The sequence below is a fragment of the Sceloporus occidentalis genome, unplaced genomic scaffold, assembly GCF_023333645.1.
Source record: "Sceloporus occidentalis isolate IW3139 unplaced genomic scaffold, rSceOcc1.0.p SCAF_6, whole genome shotgun sequence".
Taxonomy (NCBI): domain Eukaryota; kingdom Metazoa; phylum Chordata; class Lepidosauria; order Squamata; family Phrynosomatidae; genus Sceloporus; species Sceloporus occidentalis.
In genome coordinates this window covers 4,913,828-4,936,435 of record NW_028316986.1, presented here as the reverse complement: position 1 = coordinate 4,936,435, position 22,608 = coordinate 4,913,828, and the positions used below count along the sequence as shown (strand labels likewise).

The window sequence follows — 22,608 nt, the reverse complement described above, 5'->3', positions numbered from 1 at the left end:
AGAAAACCTCACAGACCTAGCGGCCTCTGGGGCTATGGGCGCCTCCATTTTGCCGCCCAAAATGGCGGAGCCCAGAGCGGCGAAAAGCCGAGATGGGCGGCCGCCGCGGCGGGCCTCTAGGAGGCCCGCTGCTGTCTCTGGGGCCCTCCAGGAGGGCTCCGAGGGCGGCAGGGGGCCTCTGGGGGGCCCTTTGCCGTCGCTGGGGCCCTCCAGGAGGGCTCCGAGGGCGTCAGGGGGCCTCTGGGAGGTCCGGTGCCGTCGCTGGGGCCCTCCAGGAGGGCTCCGAGGGCGGCAGGGGGCCTCTGGGAGGCCCGGTGCCGTCGCTGGGGCCCTCCATGAGGGCTCCAAGGGTGGCAGGGGGCCTCTGGGAGGCCCGGTGCCGTCGCTGGAGCCCTCTAGGGGGCCCTCCAGCGCTGGCGGCCCCCACCAGCTTTTTTGCCGGTCTCTGACGGGTCCTGGGGCCCCATCAGGGGCCAGCAAAGATGGGGAGGCCTGGCCCCTGGAGGGTGGAAGCTCCGCCCCCGGCATGCGGTCCCACCCCTGGAGGGTGGAAGCTCCACCCCCGGCATGCGGCCCCGCCCCGAAGGGTGGAAGCTCCACCCCCGGCACGTGGCCCCGCCCCAGAGGGGGGAAGCTCCACCCCCGGCACGTGGCCCCGCCCCGGAGGGTTGAAGCTCCACCCCCGGCTTCGGCCCCCCAGTCGCCTGAGGGACAGCAACCCGGCCCCCGGCTCAAAAAGGTTGCCTACCCCTGGTCTATACCTATCTCACTGGGCTTTCTTTTCCGTGGATTTCAGAGTTGCAATAGAAAACAAAGTCATTCCTGTCTGCCTGAAACTCCTGCAAAACTCCTCTCTTGATTATTTCCGCAATGTTGGAAACGAAGGCCTGCTGTGGCAAAAATGAAGACATTGGAATACGATCGGCCCATGCTGCTAATGTTTTCCAACTCCCACTCAGCACCATTGGGGACTTCAGATTGCCTTCCCGTCTCCAAGTTGCAAAGCTGTCTCTGGGTGGCAACGGATCTTCTCCTCTCTCATGGACAGAACCACTGAGGCTTCAAACCGAGATCCAGCGGTTGCAAAGAAATCATCATGAGCCCTACTTCCTTCGCCACAGTGGTGAAAATTTCCTTGTCCACAGACAAATGCAGCAACCGTTCGCACTAAACATTCTCTCGAAGCATCTGCTGTCTTCTCTCTTGGTTCAAGGATATGCATGCGCTCAGGTTGAATGCCTTCTTTCACTGTCAGATGCTGGCTTGTTGTCTGTTGCGTGATGATTTCATGTCATTTCTGACTTACGGCAAAACCTTAAGGCAAAACTATTTTGAGATTTTCTTGGCCAGGTTTCGTTCGGGGAAGTTTTGCCATTGCCTTTCTCTGAGGCTGAGAAATGTACCAAGATTGGAAACTTCAGCTAGTTCAACATATGGCAGCCAGACTGATTTCAGGTACATCCAGGAATGATCTCACTACACCAGTATTAAAAATTGTTGTTGTTGTTGTTGTTGTTGTTGTTGTTATTTCTTACCCACCTCTCCCCATGGATTGAGACAGGCAAGAAGAACAATGTTTGATTTTCTCCCTATCTTTTTTCTTAACTGTCCAGTAGTAGGGAATATAATAATAATAATAATAATAATAATAATAATAATAATAATAATAATTTGTTTTATTTATATACCGCTATTCCAAAGATCATAGCAGTGAACAGCAAGTAAGCTAATTAGCAAGTAAGCTAATTTGCCCCCAACAGTCTGAGTACTCATTTTAGCTCCCTCCTCGGAAGGATGAGTCTACCTTTTGTACTCAGTTGTGTATCTTTGCATTTTAAGATCCTTTCTAGTTCTTTCATAGCCAACCTCCCCATTCTTAATCTTCTGATTTCCTGAATGCAGTCTCTGTTCCTATCAGTGTTTGCTACCAAGTATGAGAATTCACTTACTACTTCTATTTCTTCATTGTCTAGCATAATAATAATAATGTATTTCTATCCCGCCTCTCCAATAGGATCGAGGCAGGTTACAACAATAATAAAATTCATATAATATAAAAATAAATCTCATTATCCTTAAATAAACAACATAATAATTCCTACATAACAATAATAAAATACCATTTAAGTCATTACAACAATCAGAGACAGGAAGACGGGCATCTTGGGGTATTCAGTGGGATGGTCCATATCATCAGGGAGACCGGATGAATTATTCAGGGAAGGCCTGTTGGAAAAGATCCGTCTTGACAACCTTTTTAAAGCTGTCAAGATTAGTAATATGACGGCTCTCTTTCGACAGGCCATTCCAAGCATCCAGGTGATAGCTGCTGTTATTTCAGCAACGGGTCTAACACAAAGATTCACACCCTCAGCCTGTGCTTGAAATCTCTAATTCTTATGAAGCTTCCCAGGGTTTTGAAGAGCTGCTTTGGACATTTCATGACAAACTACATGAAAGAAGACCTCTTCAGAACTCTCTTGGTCTCCAATGCATGGTATATACCTTTGCAAGCTCCCATGAATCATATTTGCTCTGCTGTCTACAAAAGTGCCTATTTATCAGTAAACCAAGTTCTTTTGCGGCCGGCACAGTGTAGTTTATTTCTTGCAGCCTTTACCCTCCATGTTCAGTCCTTGGCTGATTGCTGAGGCATGGCTAAATACTGAACACTTTTCTCTCTCTTGGGTATGCTGCCAGTGCTATACACTTTGTTGTTGTTAACTGCCCTCAAGTGGGTCTTGACTCTGGTGACCCTATGGATGACATATCTCCAAGACTGCCTATCCTCCACTGCTCTACTTAATTCCGGCAAAGCTATACCTATGTCCTCTTTGATAGATCTGGCATGCAGCCTTCCTCTCATAGGATCATAGAATCGTAGAGTTGGAAGAGACTCCAAGGGCCATCCAGTCCAACCCCATTCTGCCATGCAGGAAATCTCAATCAAAGCATCCCCAGCAGATGGCCATCTAGCCTCTGCTCAAAGACCTCCAAAGAAGGAGACTCCACTACACTCCGAGGAAGGAGTGTGTTCCACTGTCAAACAGCCCTTACTCTCAGGAAGTTCCTCCTAATGTTGAGCTGGAATCTCTTTTCCTGTAGCTTGCATCCATTATTCCGTGATCTAGTCTCTGGAGCAGCAGAAAACAAGCTTGCTCCATTCTCTATACAACATCCTTTCAAATATTCAAACAGGGTTATCATATCGCCTCTTAACCTTCTCTTCTCCAGGCTAAACATCCCCAGCTCCCTGAGTCGTTCCTCATATAGGACATGGTTTCCAGACCTTTCACCATTTTAGTTGCTCTCCTTTGGACACGCTTCAGTTTCTCAATGTCCTTTTTGAATTATTTTGCCCAGAACTGGACACAGTATTCCAAGTGAGGCCTGACCAAAGCAGAATACAGTGGCACTATTACTTCTCTTGATCTAGACACTATACTTTTATTGATGCAGCCTAAAATCGCATTGGCCTTGTTAGCTTCCACATCGCACTGTTGACTCATGTTCAACTTGTGGTCTGCTTGGACTCCTAGATCCCTTTCACATGTATAAAGTCTCCTTAAGCCAGGTGCCCTCCATCCCATATCTGTGCATTTCATTTTTCTGCCCTAAGTGCAGTACCTTACATTTCTCCATATTGAATTTCATTTTGTTAGCTTTGGCCCAGCTGTCTAGTCTATTCAGGTCATTTTGAATTTTAACCCTATCCTCTGGGGTGATAGCTACTCCCCCTAATTTGGTAAGTATGCCCCTCTCTATCTGCTTCCCTTTGTCTTTCCTAGAATTATTGTCTTTTCCAATGAGTCCTTCCTTCTCATGATGTGTCTGAAGTACAACAGCCTCAGTTTGGTCATCTTGGCTTCCAGGCAGATTTCCAGCTTGATCTGCTATTTGTTTATCCTTTAAAAACCATTGAAAATCCAAATTATTTGATATGAAAGAGATGGGCAGACGAGCGTCTTGGCTGAATCCAAAATGGATACAGAAGAGAATGAAGAACAATGGTTTCCCATAACAGAGTTTTGCAGGAAAAGACGGCAACAATAAAGCAAATAACTTGGTAAAAGAAGAGTAAGAGACTTAATTTAGAGTTGAGGGAATCTTTTGTTCTCTTTTAGAAAGTAAAGGGAAAAGACAAAAAGGGCAAATATCTTGACAAAAATAGAAGGGACTTAACGTCAGGAGAACATGGGAAGTGTGAAAGGGAAATATTGTTTTACATATTTCGTGTACGTTAATGTTGTAATGATTCAACACATTAGGAATTTTATATTTGGCATAATGATGTCAATATGATTTCAGTACGCTTGTAAATAATAATAATAATAATAATAATTATTATTATTATTATTATTTATTTTTATCCCGCCTCTTCTGCTTTGAGGATTGAGTTGGGAATCAGCAGAGTTAATACAATATACAACAATAAAAACAACAAGCCCCACAAGACCCCGACCCAACCCTCCCCCCAACTATAAAATTAAACAGTAAAACATGGTTTAAAAGTACATAACAATACATCAAAGTTAAAAACAAATCACAAGTAAGAAAAATAATAAAAGGGGGATTCAATTGGTTCTGGACATTATCAATCGGGGAAGGCCTGCCGGAAGAGAAAGGTTTTTGTCGCCTTTTTAAAAGCCTTGAGTGAGGATAATTGGCGAATCTCTTCCGGAGGTCATTCCAAGCTTTTGGAGCAGCGACAGAGAAGGACCTCCGGGAATTTCACCGCCAGTCTGGTCTTTCTAGATTGTAAAAGGTTTTCCCGGAGGATCGGAGAGTACAGGAAGGACTGTATGGGAGGAGGCGTTCCTTCAAGTAGACTGGACCCAGGCCATGTAGGGCTTTATAGGTGATAACCAACACCTTGTACTCAGCCTGGAAGCTAATAGGCAGCCAATGTAGGGATTTTAAAATAGGTGTAATATGGTCAAACTTGGATTTTCCGGCAACCAATCTGGCTGCCATGTTTTGTATCAATTGGAGCTTCTGGCCGTGGCACAAAGGTTGCCCCATGTAGAGCACATTGCAGAAATCAAGGCGAGAGATTACCAGGGCATGTACGACCGTTTCTAGGTCCCGCTGCTCCAGGTAGGGGTGCAACTGGCACATCAGCCGAAGCTGATAACAGGCGCTCCTGGCTGTCGCATCAATCTGAGAAGACCGCTAAAGCGACGAATCCAGGAGCACCTCCAAGCTGCGGACGCAGTCTTTCAGGGGAAGTGTAACCCCATCTAAAACTGGCAAACTTATCTCCATACCCGGATTGGGGTTACCTATCACAAGTACCTCCGTTTTATTTGGATTCAGCTTAAGTCTATTTTCCCTCATCCAATCCATTACTGACTTCAGGCAGTCATTCAGAGGGGAGATGCCCTCCTTGGTCACTGAAGCAGTCTGAGACATAGAGAAATAAATTTGGGTGTCATCAGCGTACCGCTAACACCCGCCCCATGTCTCCAGATGATCTCACCCAGCGGCTTCATGTCAATGTTAAGATATATAATAACAATAAAAATTCTCTGAAGATGCCAGCCACAGATACTGGCGAAAGATCAGGTCCAAATTCTTCCAGGACGTGGCCATATAGCCTGAAAAACCCACAAAAAACTATGGATGCCGGCCATGAAAGCCTTTGACTTCACAACAATAAACATTATTTTAAAAAGAAAGAAAAGCCAAAGGACCAGACTCATGGCTGGAGTTCCCTGTTGTGGTCTATGTTACGTAGTTTTACGTATTCTTATTCACATAACAGAGGTGCTAAGAAATCCTGGCAATGAATTGTGAAGATGCAAAGATGCTTTCTTGCAAGAGTGTGTTACAGGCTGGACCAGTTTTAGTTGGCAACTCCTTGGTCTGCTCATATAAAATATCAAGAAAGGACATATAACCTGGAAAGATCGATAGACTGTGAAAGACAGAGCACAAGATCAGTGACAGTGTCTGCTGTTTTTCTATCTTAGAAGAAAAGAAGGGGAAATTTGGTTTGTTTTCAAGCCTGGGAAGACCGTCAGGTGTTCCCTTAAAATATGTGAACATAAACCTGAAAGACTGGCCAGAGGTACCTCTATGGGAAGGGAGCCAGAAGACGATAGTAGCAGGAATGTGTTGGCGGACCCAGATATGAGAACTCTTTTACTATTTCTGTTTCCTCATTCTCCAGGTTGAATGTGGGCAAGTTCTCCATGGGCATTATTTTTCTTTTCTTTATGTTCAACAGTAATCCTGCCTTTGCACTTTCTTCTTTGCTCTTCTTTAGTAGTTGTTCCAGGTCTGGGAGGTTTCCTGCTAGTAGTAACCAGGGTTATGTCCAAGACAGTCTCCCCTTCCCCAGAGACGACACACAACCAGAGGCGCTCAAGTTAAACTCTGAGTTTATTTTATCCTTTTACAAAATCCAACATAGGAATATTGTGCTCATGTCAAGGTTTGAATCCCTCCACCCACTTGTTCCCCTTCACCACCACTTAGTTTTTTGGGGCTCATGGAGCTTTTCAACGCATCCCTCGTGGCAAGGACTTGTCAGGGAGCGACAGCGATGGATGTTTTGGGGAGGAACAATGGAAAGGATACAGAAAAAGCCACCCATCACCATTTTGGGTGGATTCCAGAAATGCCTTGGTGAAAGAAGCCCTCTGTCTTGGTTCAGCTCCCCCATCCTACCTCTTCTCGTCATCTCTGTGGCTACATTTTCATGGCAGAAATAAGGCACTTTGACACTACTTTAACTGTCATGGCTCAATGCTATGGAATCCAAGGACTTCTAGTTTGCTGTGGCGCCAGAGCTCTCTGACAGAGAAGGCTCAATAGCTCACAAAGCTACGAATCCCAGAATTCTATTGTATTGAGCCACGGCAGTTAAAGCGGTGTCAAACTGCATTATTTCTGCAGTGCAGATGCATCCTAAGAAACATATAGAAGGCCAACTAGTTTCACAGGGAAGGAAGAACATGGGAAGGAAGGAAGAACAAGTTTCCTTGGACACACGTAGGTTTCATCAGCTACAACATACCCGATGAAACCTACCTGTGTTCAAGGAAACTCATTAGTTGTCTCACTCAAGAATTCAAAGAAACTCTTGAAATAATATAATAAGGCCAAACCAAAAAGGGAGTTTCACGCAGCCACTTCCTTCCCATCTTATTAAGGTCACCAGAATCACTTTTTAACAAGAGGTCACACCATGGTGACCAGCCTGACAGAAGGTTCAAATGACCATTAATGTCATCATCTCATGAAAAGCAAGCATGAAGTGCAAAGGAAAGGACGGTAAGACTGTAGTTTTGTCTCCTAGCATATTGAAGACAGACTTTTAGAAAACCATTAAGATCGAGGTGGACCAGGAGAGACCTTGAAAAACCCCAATGCTATTTGCGAGCGCACACCTTCAAAAAGAGGTGCTACCTTTTGACAAGGAAAGGACATCGGCATTATGTGAATTGTACACATGGTGAGTATAATCTGGGCTCTCTGTGTCAGAAGCGCGTTCAATGAGTGTCAAGGTCAGCAGTTGGGGACCAGAATGTAACTTGAACATATTGAGGTCCTAGACCAGGTTAGCCAACACAGCAATGGCCAAGGAGGAGGAGGAACAGGGACTACTCTTGCAGGGTAAACACTAATTTTAGAGTAGATACTAGCTCAACACGATCTTGAGGATGTTGGCATTTGGACTGCATGTCCCAGAGAAAAGTAACTTTCCCAAGCTCTGCATACAACACAGAGATCTACCTGGACTGGGAAAACAAAATGGAAGAAAAACGAAGACTAAAAGGTACCCAGAAAATGACTCTCAGCTCTGAACCCCTGCTTCAACTTTTCCCCATCAAACATAGGAGTTTATCATACTGGGGCTAATTTTGGCATTAAAGAGAGATTAAAGTGCATTTAAAACATCCTGCAAATAAAGTGAAAATGGCAAGTAATTTAGCAAATGATTATCACACGTAATCACCGAAATAAAGCGATATCAGAAATAAATTGTCAGTGAAATCCCAAAAGTAAAAAGATGCACGTTAATGATTCTTTAGGACCACTTTAAAGGTGGGTTTTGTGTGACGTCGTGTGAAATCATTTCGTGTAATTACACAAATTTTCTGGGATATTTGCAGGATAAACTTCCGATCTCCTTTGTGTAGTAACCCCATAGAAAGGTTGGAAGTGAATCACTCAGGACTGAAGCGCACACCTCTGCTTCCCTCTAGATTTAGAAATTTAGAGGTCTTGAATAGGCCCACGATAGATTAACAGATTACTCCGAGGCACTTCCATACCGAGTGAAAGGCAATGAGAATGAAATGAAAGGCAAATGTTGCCATTTGAGCCAATGACGCCCGACTGATGTGGGCATTCTTTATGCAGGCTGATATGTCGTCTCTTTCAAAAATGCAGCCACTGCTCCAGTCGCATCGCAGATGAGTTGCTACGCAAGACAGGCACTTTAGCCCTTGGCTGCAAGAGAATGGAAGGCTTGTAAAACATTGGCTGAAATTCATTTTAAATCAGATATATGCTGGCCAGGCACTTCTGACCCTCCAGCCTTGCCTTGCGCAGCAACTTATCTGTGACACGACTGAAGCAAAGGGGACATTTTTGAAGGACATATTCAGGATCTCTTAATTTCTAAATCTGGAGGGAGGTAGAGATGTGAACCCCAGTCCTATGTTTGATGGGGAAAGGCTGAAGCAGGGATGTAGCCACATCCATCTGAATTGGGTTCAGAGCGCCAAGAGGTTACTTGTTTGGGACTCCAAGAACACCAGCAAGGCCAGTGGCCAGGCTGATTCGGGGGACATGGAAGTTGTAGTCTCCCAAACTTTCCCCAAGTTCTGGTGTCACTTGCAAACCTCCATGGGAACAGGAACGCTGAGTAGGCCGGGCTCCCAGTCATGCAAAACTCTCTAAACCTTTATGTAGAGAGATCTTGGAGCACCTTTGAGACTTGCTGAAAGAAAGAATTTGGCAGCATGAGCTTTCCTAGACTTCATTCTGCATCCTCAGATGCTTTTGGTGGAATGGAAGCCAGGGACTGAGGAAGCAGATTGAAGTCTACAAAAGCTCATTCTACCAACTTCTTTCTTTCAGTTAGTCTCAAAGGTGCTACAGAATCTCTCTATGTACTGATTCTATAGACTAACACTGCTATATCTTTTAATTCTATCTCTGTAAACCCTTGAATACAGTTCCATCTTTCCCACAGAAACACCTTTTGCACAGGGGGAGGTCAGGAATGGCAGGGATAGGGCTGGAGCTCGTCTTCATCCCATATTTCCTCCATTTTTAAAATGCAGGTTTTAAAGTAGGACACTGAAATGGGATTTGCTTCCCATAGGACTCAAAGGTAAGACAATAGAACTTTGTATTGAGATGTGTAAGAAAGAGGAGATCCTTTATCAGAGTTATGAGTCTCTGCAAACTTCAAAACACGATGGATGGATTCACATACAAATGAAAATGGTGGTCCTCAAGGATTATTCCTAAGGAGGGAGGTTTATGAGGAAGATCTGATGTAAGAGGAAAACAACTGAAGGAGCATTATTCACACATGCGCAATGTTGTTCCATGTTTAGCACTGGTGAGTTAAGGGCTGTGCAACTCTATGGCAGCCATGGGAATATAAAATGGCACATGTTGGGTAGACATATAGCAGAAATGCTTCGTGAGAAAGGACTGATATCAGGACAGAAACAAGGGAGGGTGTGTGTATTCATACTGGGAACTCAAACTTTAGTGAATGCTAAGGGAACATGGGCATTTTGTCATCACTTTTCTATCAAAAAGAAAAGTTAAAGGGAAGGCAGAAAAGGAAATAAAGCGGGCTCTCCACATTTGAAGCCTTGACTTCTGCGGATTTGATTATTTGCAGATTTGATTAATATGTTCTCTCTGGGAATCTTTACATCCTCCAGTGTGACTCTGCTGGAAATGGATCATAAGACTCATGTTGGAGGAACTACAGATTCCTAGAGAAAACACTTCCCTAGGCATCTGTAGGTCCTCCAGTGAAATTCTGTGGTCAACTTCAGTCGGATGTTGACCACAGAGATGCGCTGGAGGACCTAGAGATTCCTAGAGAGGAAAAGTTTTTCCTATTTGTGTTTTTTCCACTTCCACAGGGGTCTTGCACCCCTAACTCCAGTTAAGGTGGAGGGTCCACTGTTCTGTATCATATAACTCTTACATCTGGTATTTTTAATTTGGTTTTGCAAAGACCCAAGCAGAGGCTTAGCCTGTGAATTTGAACTGGAGCATGAATCTTGCAGAAATGTGGGATCAAAAGGACATAACCAAGTATGTTAAAAGGAAAGGTGGCAAACAATGATCCTTGCTGTGCCCCTAATCTCAGTGCTCTCCAAACTGCAGTTCCCTGAATCACCCTGTCATCCTACTCAGGGAATGCTGGGACCTGTAGTCAATGTATCTGGAGGCTAGCAGGTTGGGGGAAGAGATTCTAGCCCCTTAAATTTTCTGTAGAGCTCTTGCAATATTCCTGGGTACCAGCTTTGGTAGTTGTTCTAGTCCCAACAGCAACTAGGAACTACAAAGGAAATGATGGGGACGGAAGGGAAGGGGACTAGATCCAGGAACTTTGCTGGAGAGACACACAATCTGGAAGGTTGCTTACTAAAGATGGTGGACGTTTTATTAGCAAGGATCATCTTGGACACAGCACACACACCTGATCCCATGGATCTGTGTATCCCTGTGTACATACATGTGAGGTCACAGCAGGATTGAAATCGAGACACCCGCCCTCTCACCCCATTTGCAGTGAAATTGCTACTGAACACAGCTCAGTCCCCCAGGGGCATCACAACATCAGAGGTCTCCATATCCCTCTTGTAATGCTGGCATCCAGACCTTTGAGCCAAGGCTTCCAGAGTGGTGGAGCTAAACCAAAGCACTTGTGGCATGGAAAGAAGCAAGGGAGGGTGGGTGAAGAAGGCAAAGGAAAGAGCTTGGGAGGGGATCTTATTGGTGGTTAGGGAGGAACTGGGTCTGTAGACAACATGGGAAACCAAGAAGAAATGGTGAGTCAGAGCATCAGCAGGCACATGGGACAGGTAGGCTTCCAAGGGAACCTCTGATTCATGCCACTGGTAGTAGAAAGGAAAAGCCGGTGGAAGCTTGCCGGCGGACATCAGCCCCTTAGTAGCTATGGGAGATGAGAGAGGGAGTGGAAGGGATCTATCCTTTCCTCCGTGAAATCCCAAGCAGGTTTTAAGCATAGCACACCAAGGAAACAAGTGGTGAAGGGCCTCCGGAGGCTAGATCTGTTTTCTCCAGGAGCTCATCTTGGGGTCATCTCGAAGCGCAGGCCTCTCCCGGGATTCTGCTTCTTCTCCTCAAGTGACTGAAAGGCTGGATATGGAACAAAACAAAACTGAAACAACCCCTCCCTCCCCACCCCACCCCCAAAAATAGAAAGCCTTACCAGGCATATCTAAAACACTTCCATTTTAAATAATAATTATTATTTTAAAAACCCCAGTTCTGCCCTTGGCTAACCCACTAGCTGGGGGACTAACCAGAGTCATAATTTTCATTTTCTTTGTCCTTCTCAGCAAATGATTCGAAGCCTAAGAGTTCTGAAACAGCACCCATGCCATACAGTTCCTTGTGGGGCTGGCACGGGGACAGAATCCATGATTGTGTCTCTATTTGGACTGAAAGGAGGACGCTGTTCTGGGGCAGAGGTTTCTCCAAGCATTCCTCCATGCTCCCCCTGCCCTGCAGACGTCCGTAACTACTGCCTCCTTCTCTAGATGAACTTGAAACATTTCGTCTTGTCGTGGGGCAGTCGGGTCTTGAAGAGAACTGAGTCCACCCGGAACTGGGTGTAGAGCAAGGGCATGTAGCCGTAGACTTTGACAAAGAAGTTGATGCATTTGTGCCGCTCGTGGAAGTGGGAATCGTCATGAGAGAGGGCCTGAGGGCAGCCAGGGCAGCGGAAAGTCCAGCGGGAAGTTACCTGGGGTACAAGAAACCAAAAGATGAACAACAAGGAGGAGCTGGTGGAGGAATCATCCTAGCCCACTCCAGCCAAGCCATATTGTTGCTAACATTACAGTCATACTCATTCCTGTGGTGGTATCAGGCATAATGAGGCAATCCACATACACCTGAAGTTGTGATCAGGAGTTGAGCTAGGATGGAGGACATGTTCTGTCCTCATAATGATTGAGGGCTGCCACCTCTGAACCTTTGCCCAGCTTCAGCTCTGAGCTGAAGAGAAACTAGACAAACTAGAAAAAATGGGCAGAAATTAATCAAACGAAATTCACTAGACAAATGGAAAAATCTACATTTAGGCCACAAAAGACAAATGCACATGTATAGAATGGGAGATACATGGTTCAGCAGTACTACATGCAGAAAAGGACTTTGGGATAACTGTTGATCATAAATTGAACATCAGCCAGCACTGATGCTGCAGGAAAGGAAGCAAATGCTATTTTAGCCTCCATAGTTTCCAAGCTGAAGGAAGCAACAGTCCCACTACATCTGCTCTGGTCAGGTCGCATCTGGAATACTGCGTTCAGCTCTGGGTGCCTCATTTTAAGACGAATGCTGACAAGTTGGAGCCAGTTCAGAGAGAAGGGGAACAAGGATAGAAAGAGGAGGTATGGAGAATAAAACATATGAGGAAAGGTTGAAGGAGCTGGGCATGTTCACTTGGTGAAGAGAAGACCGAGAAGTGACATGTTGGCACTCTAAATACCTCAAGGGCTGTCACAGAGAGTAGGGGCAGCCCTGTTCTCTGCTACCCCAGAGGGTAGGACCAGGACTAATGGTTTCACATTATAGGAGAGTGAACTTTCAAAGCAATTACTTGACAGTGAGAGCAGTTTGGCAGTGGATCCAATTGCCTGGAGAGGTGGTGGGGTCTCTTTCTCTTTCAAAAAGAGGGTGGACAGCTACCTGCTGGGGATGCTTTAGATGCAAATCCTGCATTGGGGAAGGGTTGGACTCAATGCCCTGTGAGGCCCCTTCCAACTCTACGCTTCTTTGACTCTATGAGCCTCCTCTATTTCCCAGTTCTGGCTGCAGAGCACAGTCCAAAGGTCAAAGCAATTACCGACAGCTGGCTGAAAGACTCTGTCTCTCAAGAAATGTCAGCTAACAATAAGGATCCATTGAAAAGGCTCTGGAAACCTACATGACCCCATGCTGTGGGACTCAAAACCTTGCCCGCACCAAGGGCTATGCTTACCCTTCCCCAGTGGCCTTCTCTGTCTCCCATCTCAACAATATCCCAAAGAGGTTTGGGTCCACTTATTTGGGACTGCAGAAATGCTTAACATCTATTTCTTTTCCACAGTGCTCACTGTTTGTCCTTTTATCCAGGTTTAAGTTTTGCCAGCTTGAAAACCTGGGGAGGTTTCGTCCTTCTCCAGATTTTCAAGTTAATCTCAAAAACCTCGTAAACATTTTGTATTTTCTAAAATGCATTAAGAGGCATCTTAGCTTGCTTTGCAGCAGACCTATAGGGTAAATCAAGGTAATTAAAAGGAGAGTTGCCAGAGTGAATACTGGAGAGAACTCCTGTACCCTCAACAGCTCTTACTGTCAGGAAGTTCCTCCTAATGTTGAGGTGGAGTCTCTTTTCCTGCAGTTTGCATCCATCGTTCCAGGTCCTGTTCTCTGGAGCAGCAGAAAACAAGCTTGTTCTCTCCTCAACATGGCATCTCTTCAAATACTTAAACAGGGTTATCATATCACCTCAACCTTTTCTTCTCCAGACTAAACATCCCCAGCTCCCTAAGGCGTTCCTCATAGGGCATGGTTTCCAGGCCCTTCACCATTTTTGTGGTCCCCACATGCTCCAATTTGTCAAGATCCTTTTTGAATTGTTGTGCTCAGAACTGGACACAGTATTCCAGGTGGGGCCTGACCAAAGCACAATAGTATACAGTAATATTTTTAATGTGTAAGTTGCCATGACTCCCAGTCTTGGAATAAAAAGGTGGGATATAAATAAATTAAGAAGAACAACGACAATTGGCTGGGGCATGGTGTCCCAAGTGCAATGAGGCATATATCACTGGATGCAAGGACAAATTTTAGTGGCAGAGAACATGCTTTGCCTGCAGAAGGTCCCAGATTCAATTTTTGGCATTTCTGGGTCAGGTCAGGTGTATAACAGAATCCTGCCAAAAGCGCACTGCACTACTGCTGCCAGTCAGTGTTAGCAGTACCAGGCTAAGACACGCCAATGGCTTGCCTTGGCATAAGACAGCTTCCTATGTCCCTGAAACTGACGGATTTGCTAGTAGAAAAACTGGAAGGAGGAGAGATTTAAATAAAAATTAACATTCACTAACAACTTTGTGCCATTAAAGCCGAATTAAACTATTAACCATATTAACCATGTTAAAATATATTCCTGGATGGCAGGGGGTTGTACTGAATGGTCCTTGTGGTCTTCTCTACCTCTATGATTTAAAAATATTTATGTGGCGGAAAAGTGGAGTAGAATTTGATTTTAAACATTATAGGGCAAGATGGATGAAAGGTCTTAGTGTCAGGCAGTTTCCTGTGTTCCTAAACTGAGCCCTCAAAATGCACAGGTGCAAATGACAAAGGTCCAAAAAAAGGCACACGATTCAATTCTCAAGCTCTGGACAAAATTCACAGCTGTATTCTGGACAGTTTCAAAGGGAGCCCCATGCAGAGAATATTTGGATAGAATTTGATTAAATAACGAAATAAATACAATCTGAGAGTTCAAAGTGGGTGGCTGGGTCTTCCAAAATACTCATGGCACACTCACACACACACACACACTTCTAAAAAGTGAATCATCCACTACTCATCCTGTTCAGCAAAACTCCTGTGAGCAAATTTTTGAAGCCTTGGGGAAGTTGCAGAAAAGAACTAGGTCATTCTATATGCTTGAGGTGAGTCTTTTGTTACACAAGCCCTATTCATTGTCTTGTCTTTACCTGAGCTCTCAGAGCCCTAAACACTTTCTCTTAAGAAAAGACAGCAGCTAAAGAAGCTTTGACAGGTGACTGACATTCCTCACCTAAGCTTTCCCTCAATGGTTTTGGCTATTTAGGGTAAAAGCAGGACTACAAGGTGTTCCTCAAATTGAGCTGATACAACAAGACCAGCCAGTTGCACTTAAGGCTATCACCTTCTCCCATCTCCTGCCAGAAGAGAAAACCTATTTTTTTATTCTAAAAAAGCCTTTTCTGGACAGGAAGATTGCTGGGAAGAGTGAGTGGGCGACAGAAGTATTACAACCCACTTGTGTGGCTCCTTCACAGCTTGAACAAAATGCCAGTGACAGCTTCTTGACACGACTGAGCTGCCTTACGTATCTGTAGGGCTGAACACTTGATCGAAGGCAGAATTCTCTAGGTTTTTGTGAAGTGTGTGTGCGTGTGTGTGTGTGTGTGAGAGAGAGAGAGAGAGAGAGAGAGAAGAAAGTGCCTTTCAATACATTGTTCACAACTAAAGTGGTTTGACACCACTTTAACTGCCATGGCTCCATCCCGCAAAATTCTGGAATTTGTAGTTTGGTGGGGCACCAGGGCTCTCTGCCAGGGAAGGCTAGATATATCACAAAACTATAAATCTAAGAATTTCATAGCATTGAGTCACCATCCAACACTGAAACCACTACACCACATTGGCTCCCTCCTGTGAATTTGCCCACCCATTTTAAATTTCTGCCTAACTGGGACATCTTTTATTGAAGAAAAAGTGTTTCTAGTTGATGGATCAATTTGACATGTTAAATGTTGCGTTCCTCCTTTCCACAACTACCCTACAGGCCAAGCTGCATGATTTATTGGAGCCTGCCCCATCCTTGCACCATGCAAAAGTGCTGGAATAAAATTCCCATCATCCCCAGCCAGCAGGGCTGATGGATTCTGCTGGCTAGGGAAGTTAGTAGCAAAAAACAGCACCACATTGAGGAATGCTGTCCTATCTTCACAAACAAAATAAGGATGAGCCTCATAGGCATTCTGCTGAGTACTCACCTTGATAGGTGGCTTCCTGGTGATATGAGAGACCAAGAAGTTCATGGCGATATCCTCACAGTTGATGTATTCATCCACCATGTCACGGATGGCCTGTGGCATCACATAGGAATACAGATAGGCATAGTACTGTAAGCACAAAAGAGAAGAGGGTAAATATCAAAGGAAGACCATATTACATTCAACTGAAGTCTGCAGACAAAGCACTATAATTAACTAGATTATGATCACACTAACTGCATCCCTTAACCCAAATCCATACACAATGGGAAATGAAAAATGTACTCTATGAAACACAAAACCAAAATTTGCCTCTGGAAATGGGAACCCCACTATGGACATAGACAAATCATCACCCAAATTCCCCCTGGGCTCACTGTGTCCTGTTTACATGATGCAGGGCCGAAACTCTGAATCAAATCCTGTACAGCAGTGGTTCCCAACCTGTGGGTCGGGACCCCTTTGGGGGTTGAATGACCCTTTCATGGGGGTCGCCTAAGGCCATTGGAAAACACCTATTAAATTACAGTTATGAAGCAGCAATGAAAATAATTTCATGGGTTTGGGTCACCACAACATGAGGAACTGTATTAAAGGGCCGTGGCATTAGGAAGGTTGGGAACCACTGCTGTACAGCAATCCAAGTTTCCTAAGGCTTCAGCCTTTGTTAAGGAAACAAAAATATTTTAAATATCAAAAATATCAAAGCCAAGCCTCTTAGGATCTAGCTTTAAATCAGCAGAGTAGCAGAAACGTCCTTGAAATGCGTCCTAGAAACTATGCTTCTCTAAGAACTGAGACTGACTCAGAAACAACACAAGTAGCTGACAGTTTAAACAAAAGTTTACTAATGGCTTGAATCTACATATGCATAGAGACTATATCCTAATCTAGCAGAGGAATAGTTCAGGTAAAGAAGAAATCTTTGTCTCACCATCTTTCCAAAGAAAGTTGAGAGAAGAGGAAGACAGGGAACCCAAAAGGACAGAAGAAAATCTTTTGTGTGAGAGAACTTCCTAAAAGGGGAGTGACCTGAATCACATTACTGATTTGCAAAGTTATTGCCCTGTGATTCAGTAGGAGCAAATGGGATGCTGGGATGAGGGAGAAAGAAGCGCTATATCTTTCATTCTGTTTTAAATGCAGGCAGGGTTTTCAAAGTGTTCAAAGTAATTAAAAAGAAACAACTGATGCTGGATATTGGTTTAACAGTGAACCAATAAACTGTTAAAGTTAAAATGTTTAAATTAAAACAATCGTTGTTGTTCTGGTAAGAGGGCTGGAAAACAGTAATAATAAACATGCTTTTCAAAAACAAATTATGAATATTATATTAAAAATACCAGTTTTTAAAAAATCAGGTTTAAACCAGCCTACCCTGCTGGGTTTTGTTTTGTTTTATTTTAAAACCCAGAAAACAGAACTAGGAGCCGCTAGAAAGGATTGGGCTCTTTTCCTTCTACTTGCCCCTTACTTTGTGAAAGAAGGCAGCACCCGTCAGCACCATGGAAAGTTCACAGGAATAATTGGAGTTGTAGAGCCAGGACTGGTGAGGGATGTCCCATGCGTGGTAGCGCCCAGGGAACCCAACAATGCGATCCCTGGCTTCTCTCCAGACCCTACAAGTGCAAAGAGAAGAACACTTTCAGTGGAGAAGGGAAGAGATGAAGTTATCCTGGACAGGTAGGAGACAAAGCACACTGCCCACTTCACTGCAACACTGTTGTAAAGTCAACAATGGCTGATATCACATGGCATCCACCCCATTACATCCGATAGCAACTGTTAGTAAGAGGAGTGGGCTCACATCTAAACCAAAAGCCCAACCTCAAAGCTTACTCCTTTCCCAAACAGAGAACACTTTGGGAGCTGTGTGCCGCCCTCTTCTTGATTTTTATCATAACTTTAAAAACAGCGACATAGCCATGTTAGCCTGGAAATATCAGACTTGGAGGAGCCTTCATTAAACAGATCCTGTTGCTGTTTTTAAATGCAAAGGGGGGGGGGATCTTGTAGCATCTTTGAAACTAAATGTGCAAAAGAAGTTGTAGCATAAGATTTCACAGAATTGGTCTACTTCTTCAAATGCAAGAAGCAGACCAAGGAAGTAGACCAAGGAGTTTATCACATGGGAGGAAATCCCATGCAGAAATGGGATTTAAATTCACAAAAGCAGGTTCATTTTCAGACGCGTTGAGCATTAATCTGAAATTAACCCACACAGGTAGTGGACAAATCCCACAAAAGTGGGATTGTTTTCAGACACATCAGGGCACTGAGCATTAATCCAACATCAACCCGCACAGAAAGTGGACAAAATCAGCTGCTTTTTACTTTCGGGATTTCCCTGAAAGTAAAAAGTGGCCGATTTTGTCCACTTTTTGTGCCGGTTGATGTTGGATTAATGCTCAATGCCCCCGATGTGTCTGAAAACAATCCCACTTTTGTGGGATATTTCCAGAATTTAAATCCAGTTTCTGCATGGGATTTGTGCACTTAGTCTCCTGTGTGATAAATTCCCAAGTCTACGAAAGCTTATGCTACATCTTCTTTCACACAATTAGTGCTACAAGATCCCTTTGCATTTAAAAACAGGGACAGGATCTGTCTAGTGAAAGCTCTTCCAAGTGCCTAGAATCTTCTGTACGTTTGTTGAAAAGCAGACTGATCTGAGCTTCCTAATAAACACATTAAAAACAATGATAACATTTTCACTGCCACGGAAGTAAATACCCAGCCAAGTTGGGTGCTGGGGGATGAAGCGAGACTCAAATTTCCTTCTGTGATGAGACTGTGCCAGTTTTATCTGTTGGAGCAATAGTTCCACAACAAAAAAAGGAAGGCCAGGTGGGACACTTCCTTAGCTCTCTCTTCTGGTGGATCTCATGTACACAACACACCCAGCTGTAGCAGTCATGTGCTTTGTCAACTGAAGCCTGAGATGAACACACAACCTGGACTGTATGTGAAGATGTAGCTATTCCCCACACACTTTAAAAAAGGAGCTTTCTTTGCACACATCCTTCCTTCTTACTTATTCCCTATTCACTCAAATGGCAGCTTTGGACATGTGGTTTGGGCTTGTTTTCCGCTCTGCAGGAGGCTCCCATGACTCTTTTGTGTCGTGCCAATGGAGAGCACGCCTCCATTACTGGTACTATAAATAGAGATGTGTTACTAAAAATAAAGCTAAGTTGCAACTGACTTTCTCCATTGGGTGGAAATTAAGAGCAAACACAGGGGAATGAGTTCATGCAGCTAATTTTCTGGAAAATATCCTCTTACAGCAGGAACGCTAATGAGAAATGTTCTGCACGGGCGAGGATGGGGGAGAAGAACCTGGCCTGGAAGACGGCAGAAATACTGGCTCCTTGGTCCCTGCTCTACTCAGTTTTCCTCTTTTTGCACATTCAAATAGATGTGTGCATTAGATACACAAAGAGTAGAACTGCATAGGACAATATAGTGGTAGCCAGGTGGGCCGTAAAAAATCTGAAAATCCAAAGTAAACACAGTAGTGATACCTTGATTAGGCCAACCAGAAGATGCAAAATTTCATTATGTTAGCTTTCAAAGTCCATTGGCTTCTTCATCAGTCACAGATGGTTAAAAATCATGCAGGGAAGAGAAAAGTGATATTGCTGGAGTCATGGGCCTGCATCTTGCTTGTCTGAGATAATTTAGAGAGGGTCTACAGAAACAGGGCCTAGTACCCTAAAGGTACCAGATCTCATCTGATCTTGGAAATTAAATAATTAGAGCCCTAGTTAGTCCTCGGATGGGAGACAGCCAAGAAAGACCAGGGGCCGTCGGCTCTATTTCAGAGGAAGGGACTAACAAAGCCACCTCTGAGTAGTCCTTGCTTAAGGAAACCCTATGAAATTTCATGGGGTTGCCATAAATTGACAGGCAATTTGAAGGGATGTATACACAAAGAAACAGAAAATTTAGTCCAGGAAGCTCCCAAAGATGGATGTGGGGGGAAATGCAGTACAAGAAAGCAATAAAATTGTTTCTCCATTTGCAACCACAAAGTGAAGATCTGAGTCTGCTTCTGTCTTGTGAAGTCGCTGGCTCCTATGTTAGCAAAGTGCAGTGATTCTTTCAGGAAGAAGGCTCAGGAGAACACAAAAAGTATCTGCGCAATGTGTACTTTGGATTATGGACAGTAATTCCAGGGAGACTGACATTATGATGATGATAGGAGCAGAAGGAAAGAGAGCCAGCCTTGCTTAGTACTTCTATATCTTGTACAAAAATAACTAGCTTAGCCCAACTAGCCTTCATTGAAGGATAGCAATGAAAAGGGAGGGGATAGAAACTGAGGTCTGTAGAGTTTCTTGGAAGGAGCTGTGAGGTCCCATGGTACACAGCCATTTGCCTGTTCAACATCAGGGCCCTAAGAGCTTAACTCACCGGAATCCAAACATAATCTCATCATGGCGAAGATGGGCGTCGTCATCAATAGACAAGATGGCCTCTGTCTCAATCTCATCCCAGGGCAGAAACCGGTTGTTCAAACTGTTCTTCTCTGTGCGAACAACCTAAGAAACACAAACAATCATTTTTTTTCTTTTGAAGGTCCATTGGCTTCTTCATCAGGCAAAGGTGTTAAAAACCATACAGGAGAAAGAAAAATATGACAGTGTTAGAGTCATAAGTCAACATTTTGTCAATATGTTGTTCTTCAAAATTGATTGTAATCGTTGCAGCATAAACTGTCATAGACTTGGTCTACTTCCTCAGATGCATGGGATGTCTATGGAAGTCTACCAAAGCTACAACCTCTTTTGCATAGTTAGTCTCAAAGGTACTACAAGACCCCTTTGCATACCAATCTAAGTGAGAACACTTCTCCCATGCTTCTGTTGAAGGATTCAGGCTGAGTGCTTGAAAACCTGAACTCAAAGGCATAACCTATACATAAACTTGGAGAGGGCTTCGGGAATTCACAGAAGCCATTTCCTTTCTCCCCGTGTTTCTCTTGTCCTGTCTTCACTGGGTCAAAGGGACTGTCTACATATGCCAGAATATTCCAGGCTGACCCCGGAGTATTCTAGCCCCCACATTTCCCCTGAATCTGCCTTTCTCTTACCTGCTGAGATGAGGGGCAGATATGGTCTCCACGAACTGGCTGGCACTGCTACTGTGAGTGTGAGCCATTCTGAGGTCAAAACAAGATGCCCAGTCTTGTTCTGACCCCAGAGTCACTTGCGTCCACAGAGGGATGCAGAGGGATCAGCAGCTGCTCATTGCCATCATGTTTTGCTCTGGGATTTCCTGGAACACCCAGAACAAAAGGTAAGTTTTTACAATGCAGGACAAGAGGGGTGGAAACTCTAAATTGGGTCCAGGCATTGTGTAAACAGCCTAGATCTGGTTCAAGCTTTGGGAGCTGAGTAGTGTAAACACCATGGGGGGGGGGGGATTCGGAGTATAGAACTAATGTGGACACACCCCCTTTCTAAAGTTTCACAAAACATTTTGTAAGCACTGTCTTCAGTAGCCACGTGCATCCAAAAGCCTTTGTAAAAAGAAGCTACATTCTCAGGATCTTCATTCATGATATAAACAGGTCCAAAAGAAGCCAATAAACCAAAGTCATGAGGGCTTTGAAAGCATGAGAGGCCTAAATCCAACTGCCACCAATTGGTGAATGGCAAGTCAACACTTATCACTGACTCAATGAGCTACATGAGCTATGACTACCGAATGAATTTAGGTTCCACAAATTTATTACTAACTGGCATAAACCAGGAGTATTCAGGCATCTTGAAGCAAATATTTGCTTATCCCCAGGGAACATAGCCACCAATTGCTGCTGTAAAATGTCCCAGTTTCCACTCCAAATGCAGATTCCTCTTTTCCCAAGCCTCCCCCTTTATATTTACTATATACGAGCAAAGCCTGAGAACGAGCACAGAGAAATGCAGCATTATGGCAATAAAACACCATTAAATAAGATTACATTTGGATCATATATTAAAAAGAAATCCTCCACTGAAACCATTAACCAGCGGAAAATGTTTGTTGGGAGGAACCGAGTGACAGCTGGTATGATTAAATCCCCGCATTAAGCCAACATTAGTACTTTTCCCTGTCAATGGCTAAAAGGAGAGGGGGAGAGAAGAACAGATAGAGCACTCGACAGCGTTGGAAGGTTTTGAGAAAGATCCATCAAAGGTAGAAACATAATTTATTGCAGGAGAAGACAGCAGCCCCATAATCCATAGCAATGGCAGATTGGCCAAGGGCCAATGGCATGCAGGGCAGCCATGTTGGGTGCAAGGCAACTCTCCCCAAGCAGTGCCTTGCAAAATATAAAGGCATCTGGACCCCTTCTTTAATAGGCCTGGCTGGCAAACAAGAGGTCTCTCTTCTGCTCCTTCTCCAGTTGCCATTAAACTGGAGTCCGCCCATACGGCACAGATCTTAAGATCCTGCTAGCTACGGCTCTTGCAAATGGCACTGCCTCTCACAGCAAAGAATCTCCAAATGTTTCCAGTAATGGCAATTCCATTTTATTTTATTTTATTAAGCAATCTAAAATTACAACAAACATCTCATAACATGTACCAAAACATATCAGCATAATCTATACATACCA

General features: G+C 44.2%; 1 protein-coding gene across 9 annotated transcripts in view; it reads right to left on the bottom strand.

Annotated features, from left to right (window-relative positions):
- Positions 1-4,474: 4,474 nt before the first annotated feature.
- LOC149310349 (exostosin-like 3) overlaps positions 4,475-22,608 on the bottom strand; it is a 225,578-nt gene continuing 207,444 nt past the window's right edge. For all 9 annotated transcript variants that reach the window (XM_089528767.1, XM_089528766.1, XM_089528765.1 and 6 more), the window contains 4 exons: positions 20,418-20,545; positions 17,476-17,620; positions 16,002-16,130; positions 4,475-11,980 (listed from right to left, as the gene is read on the bottom strand). In XM_089528767.1, the coding sequence (XP_089384893.1) occupies positions 11,771-11,980; positions 16,002-16,130; positions 17,476-17,620; positions 20,418-20,545 (612 nt within the window). In that variant the 3' untranslated portion in view covers positions 4,475-11,770. The remainder of the gene's footprint in view (positions 11,981-16,001; positions 16,131-17,475; positions 17,621-20,417; positions 20,546-22,608) is intronic.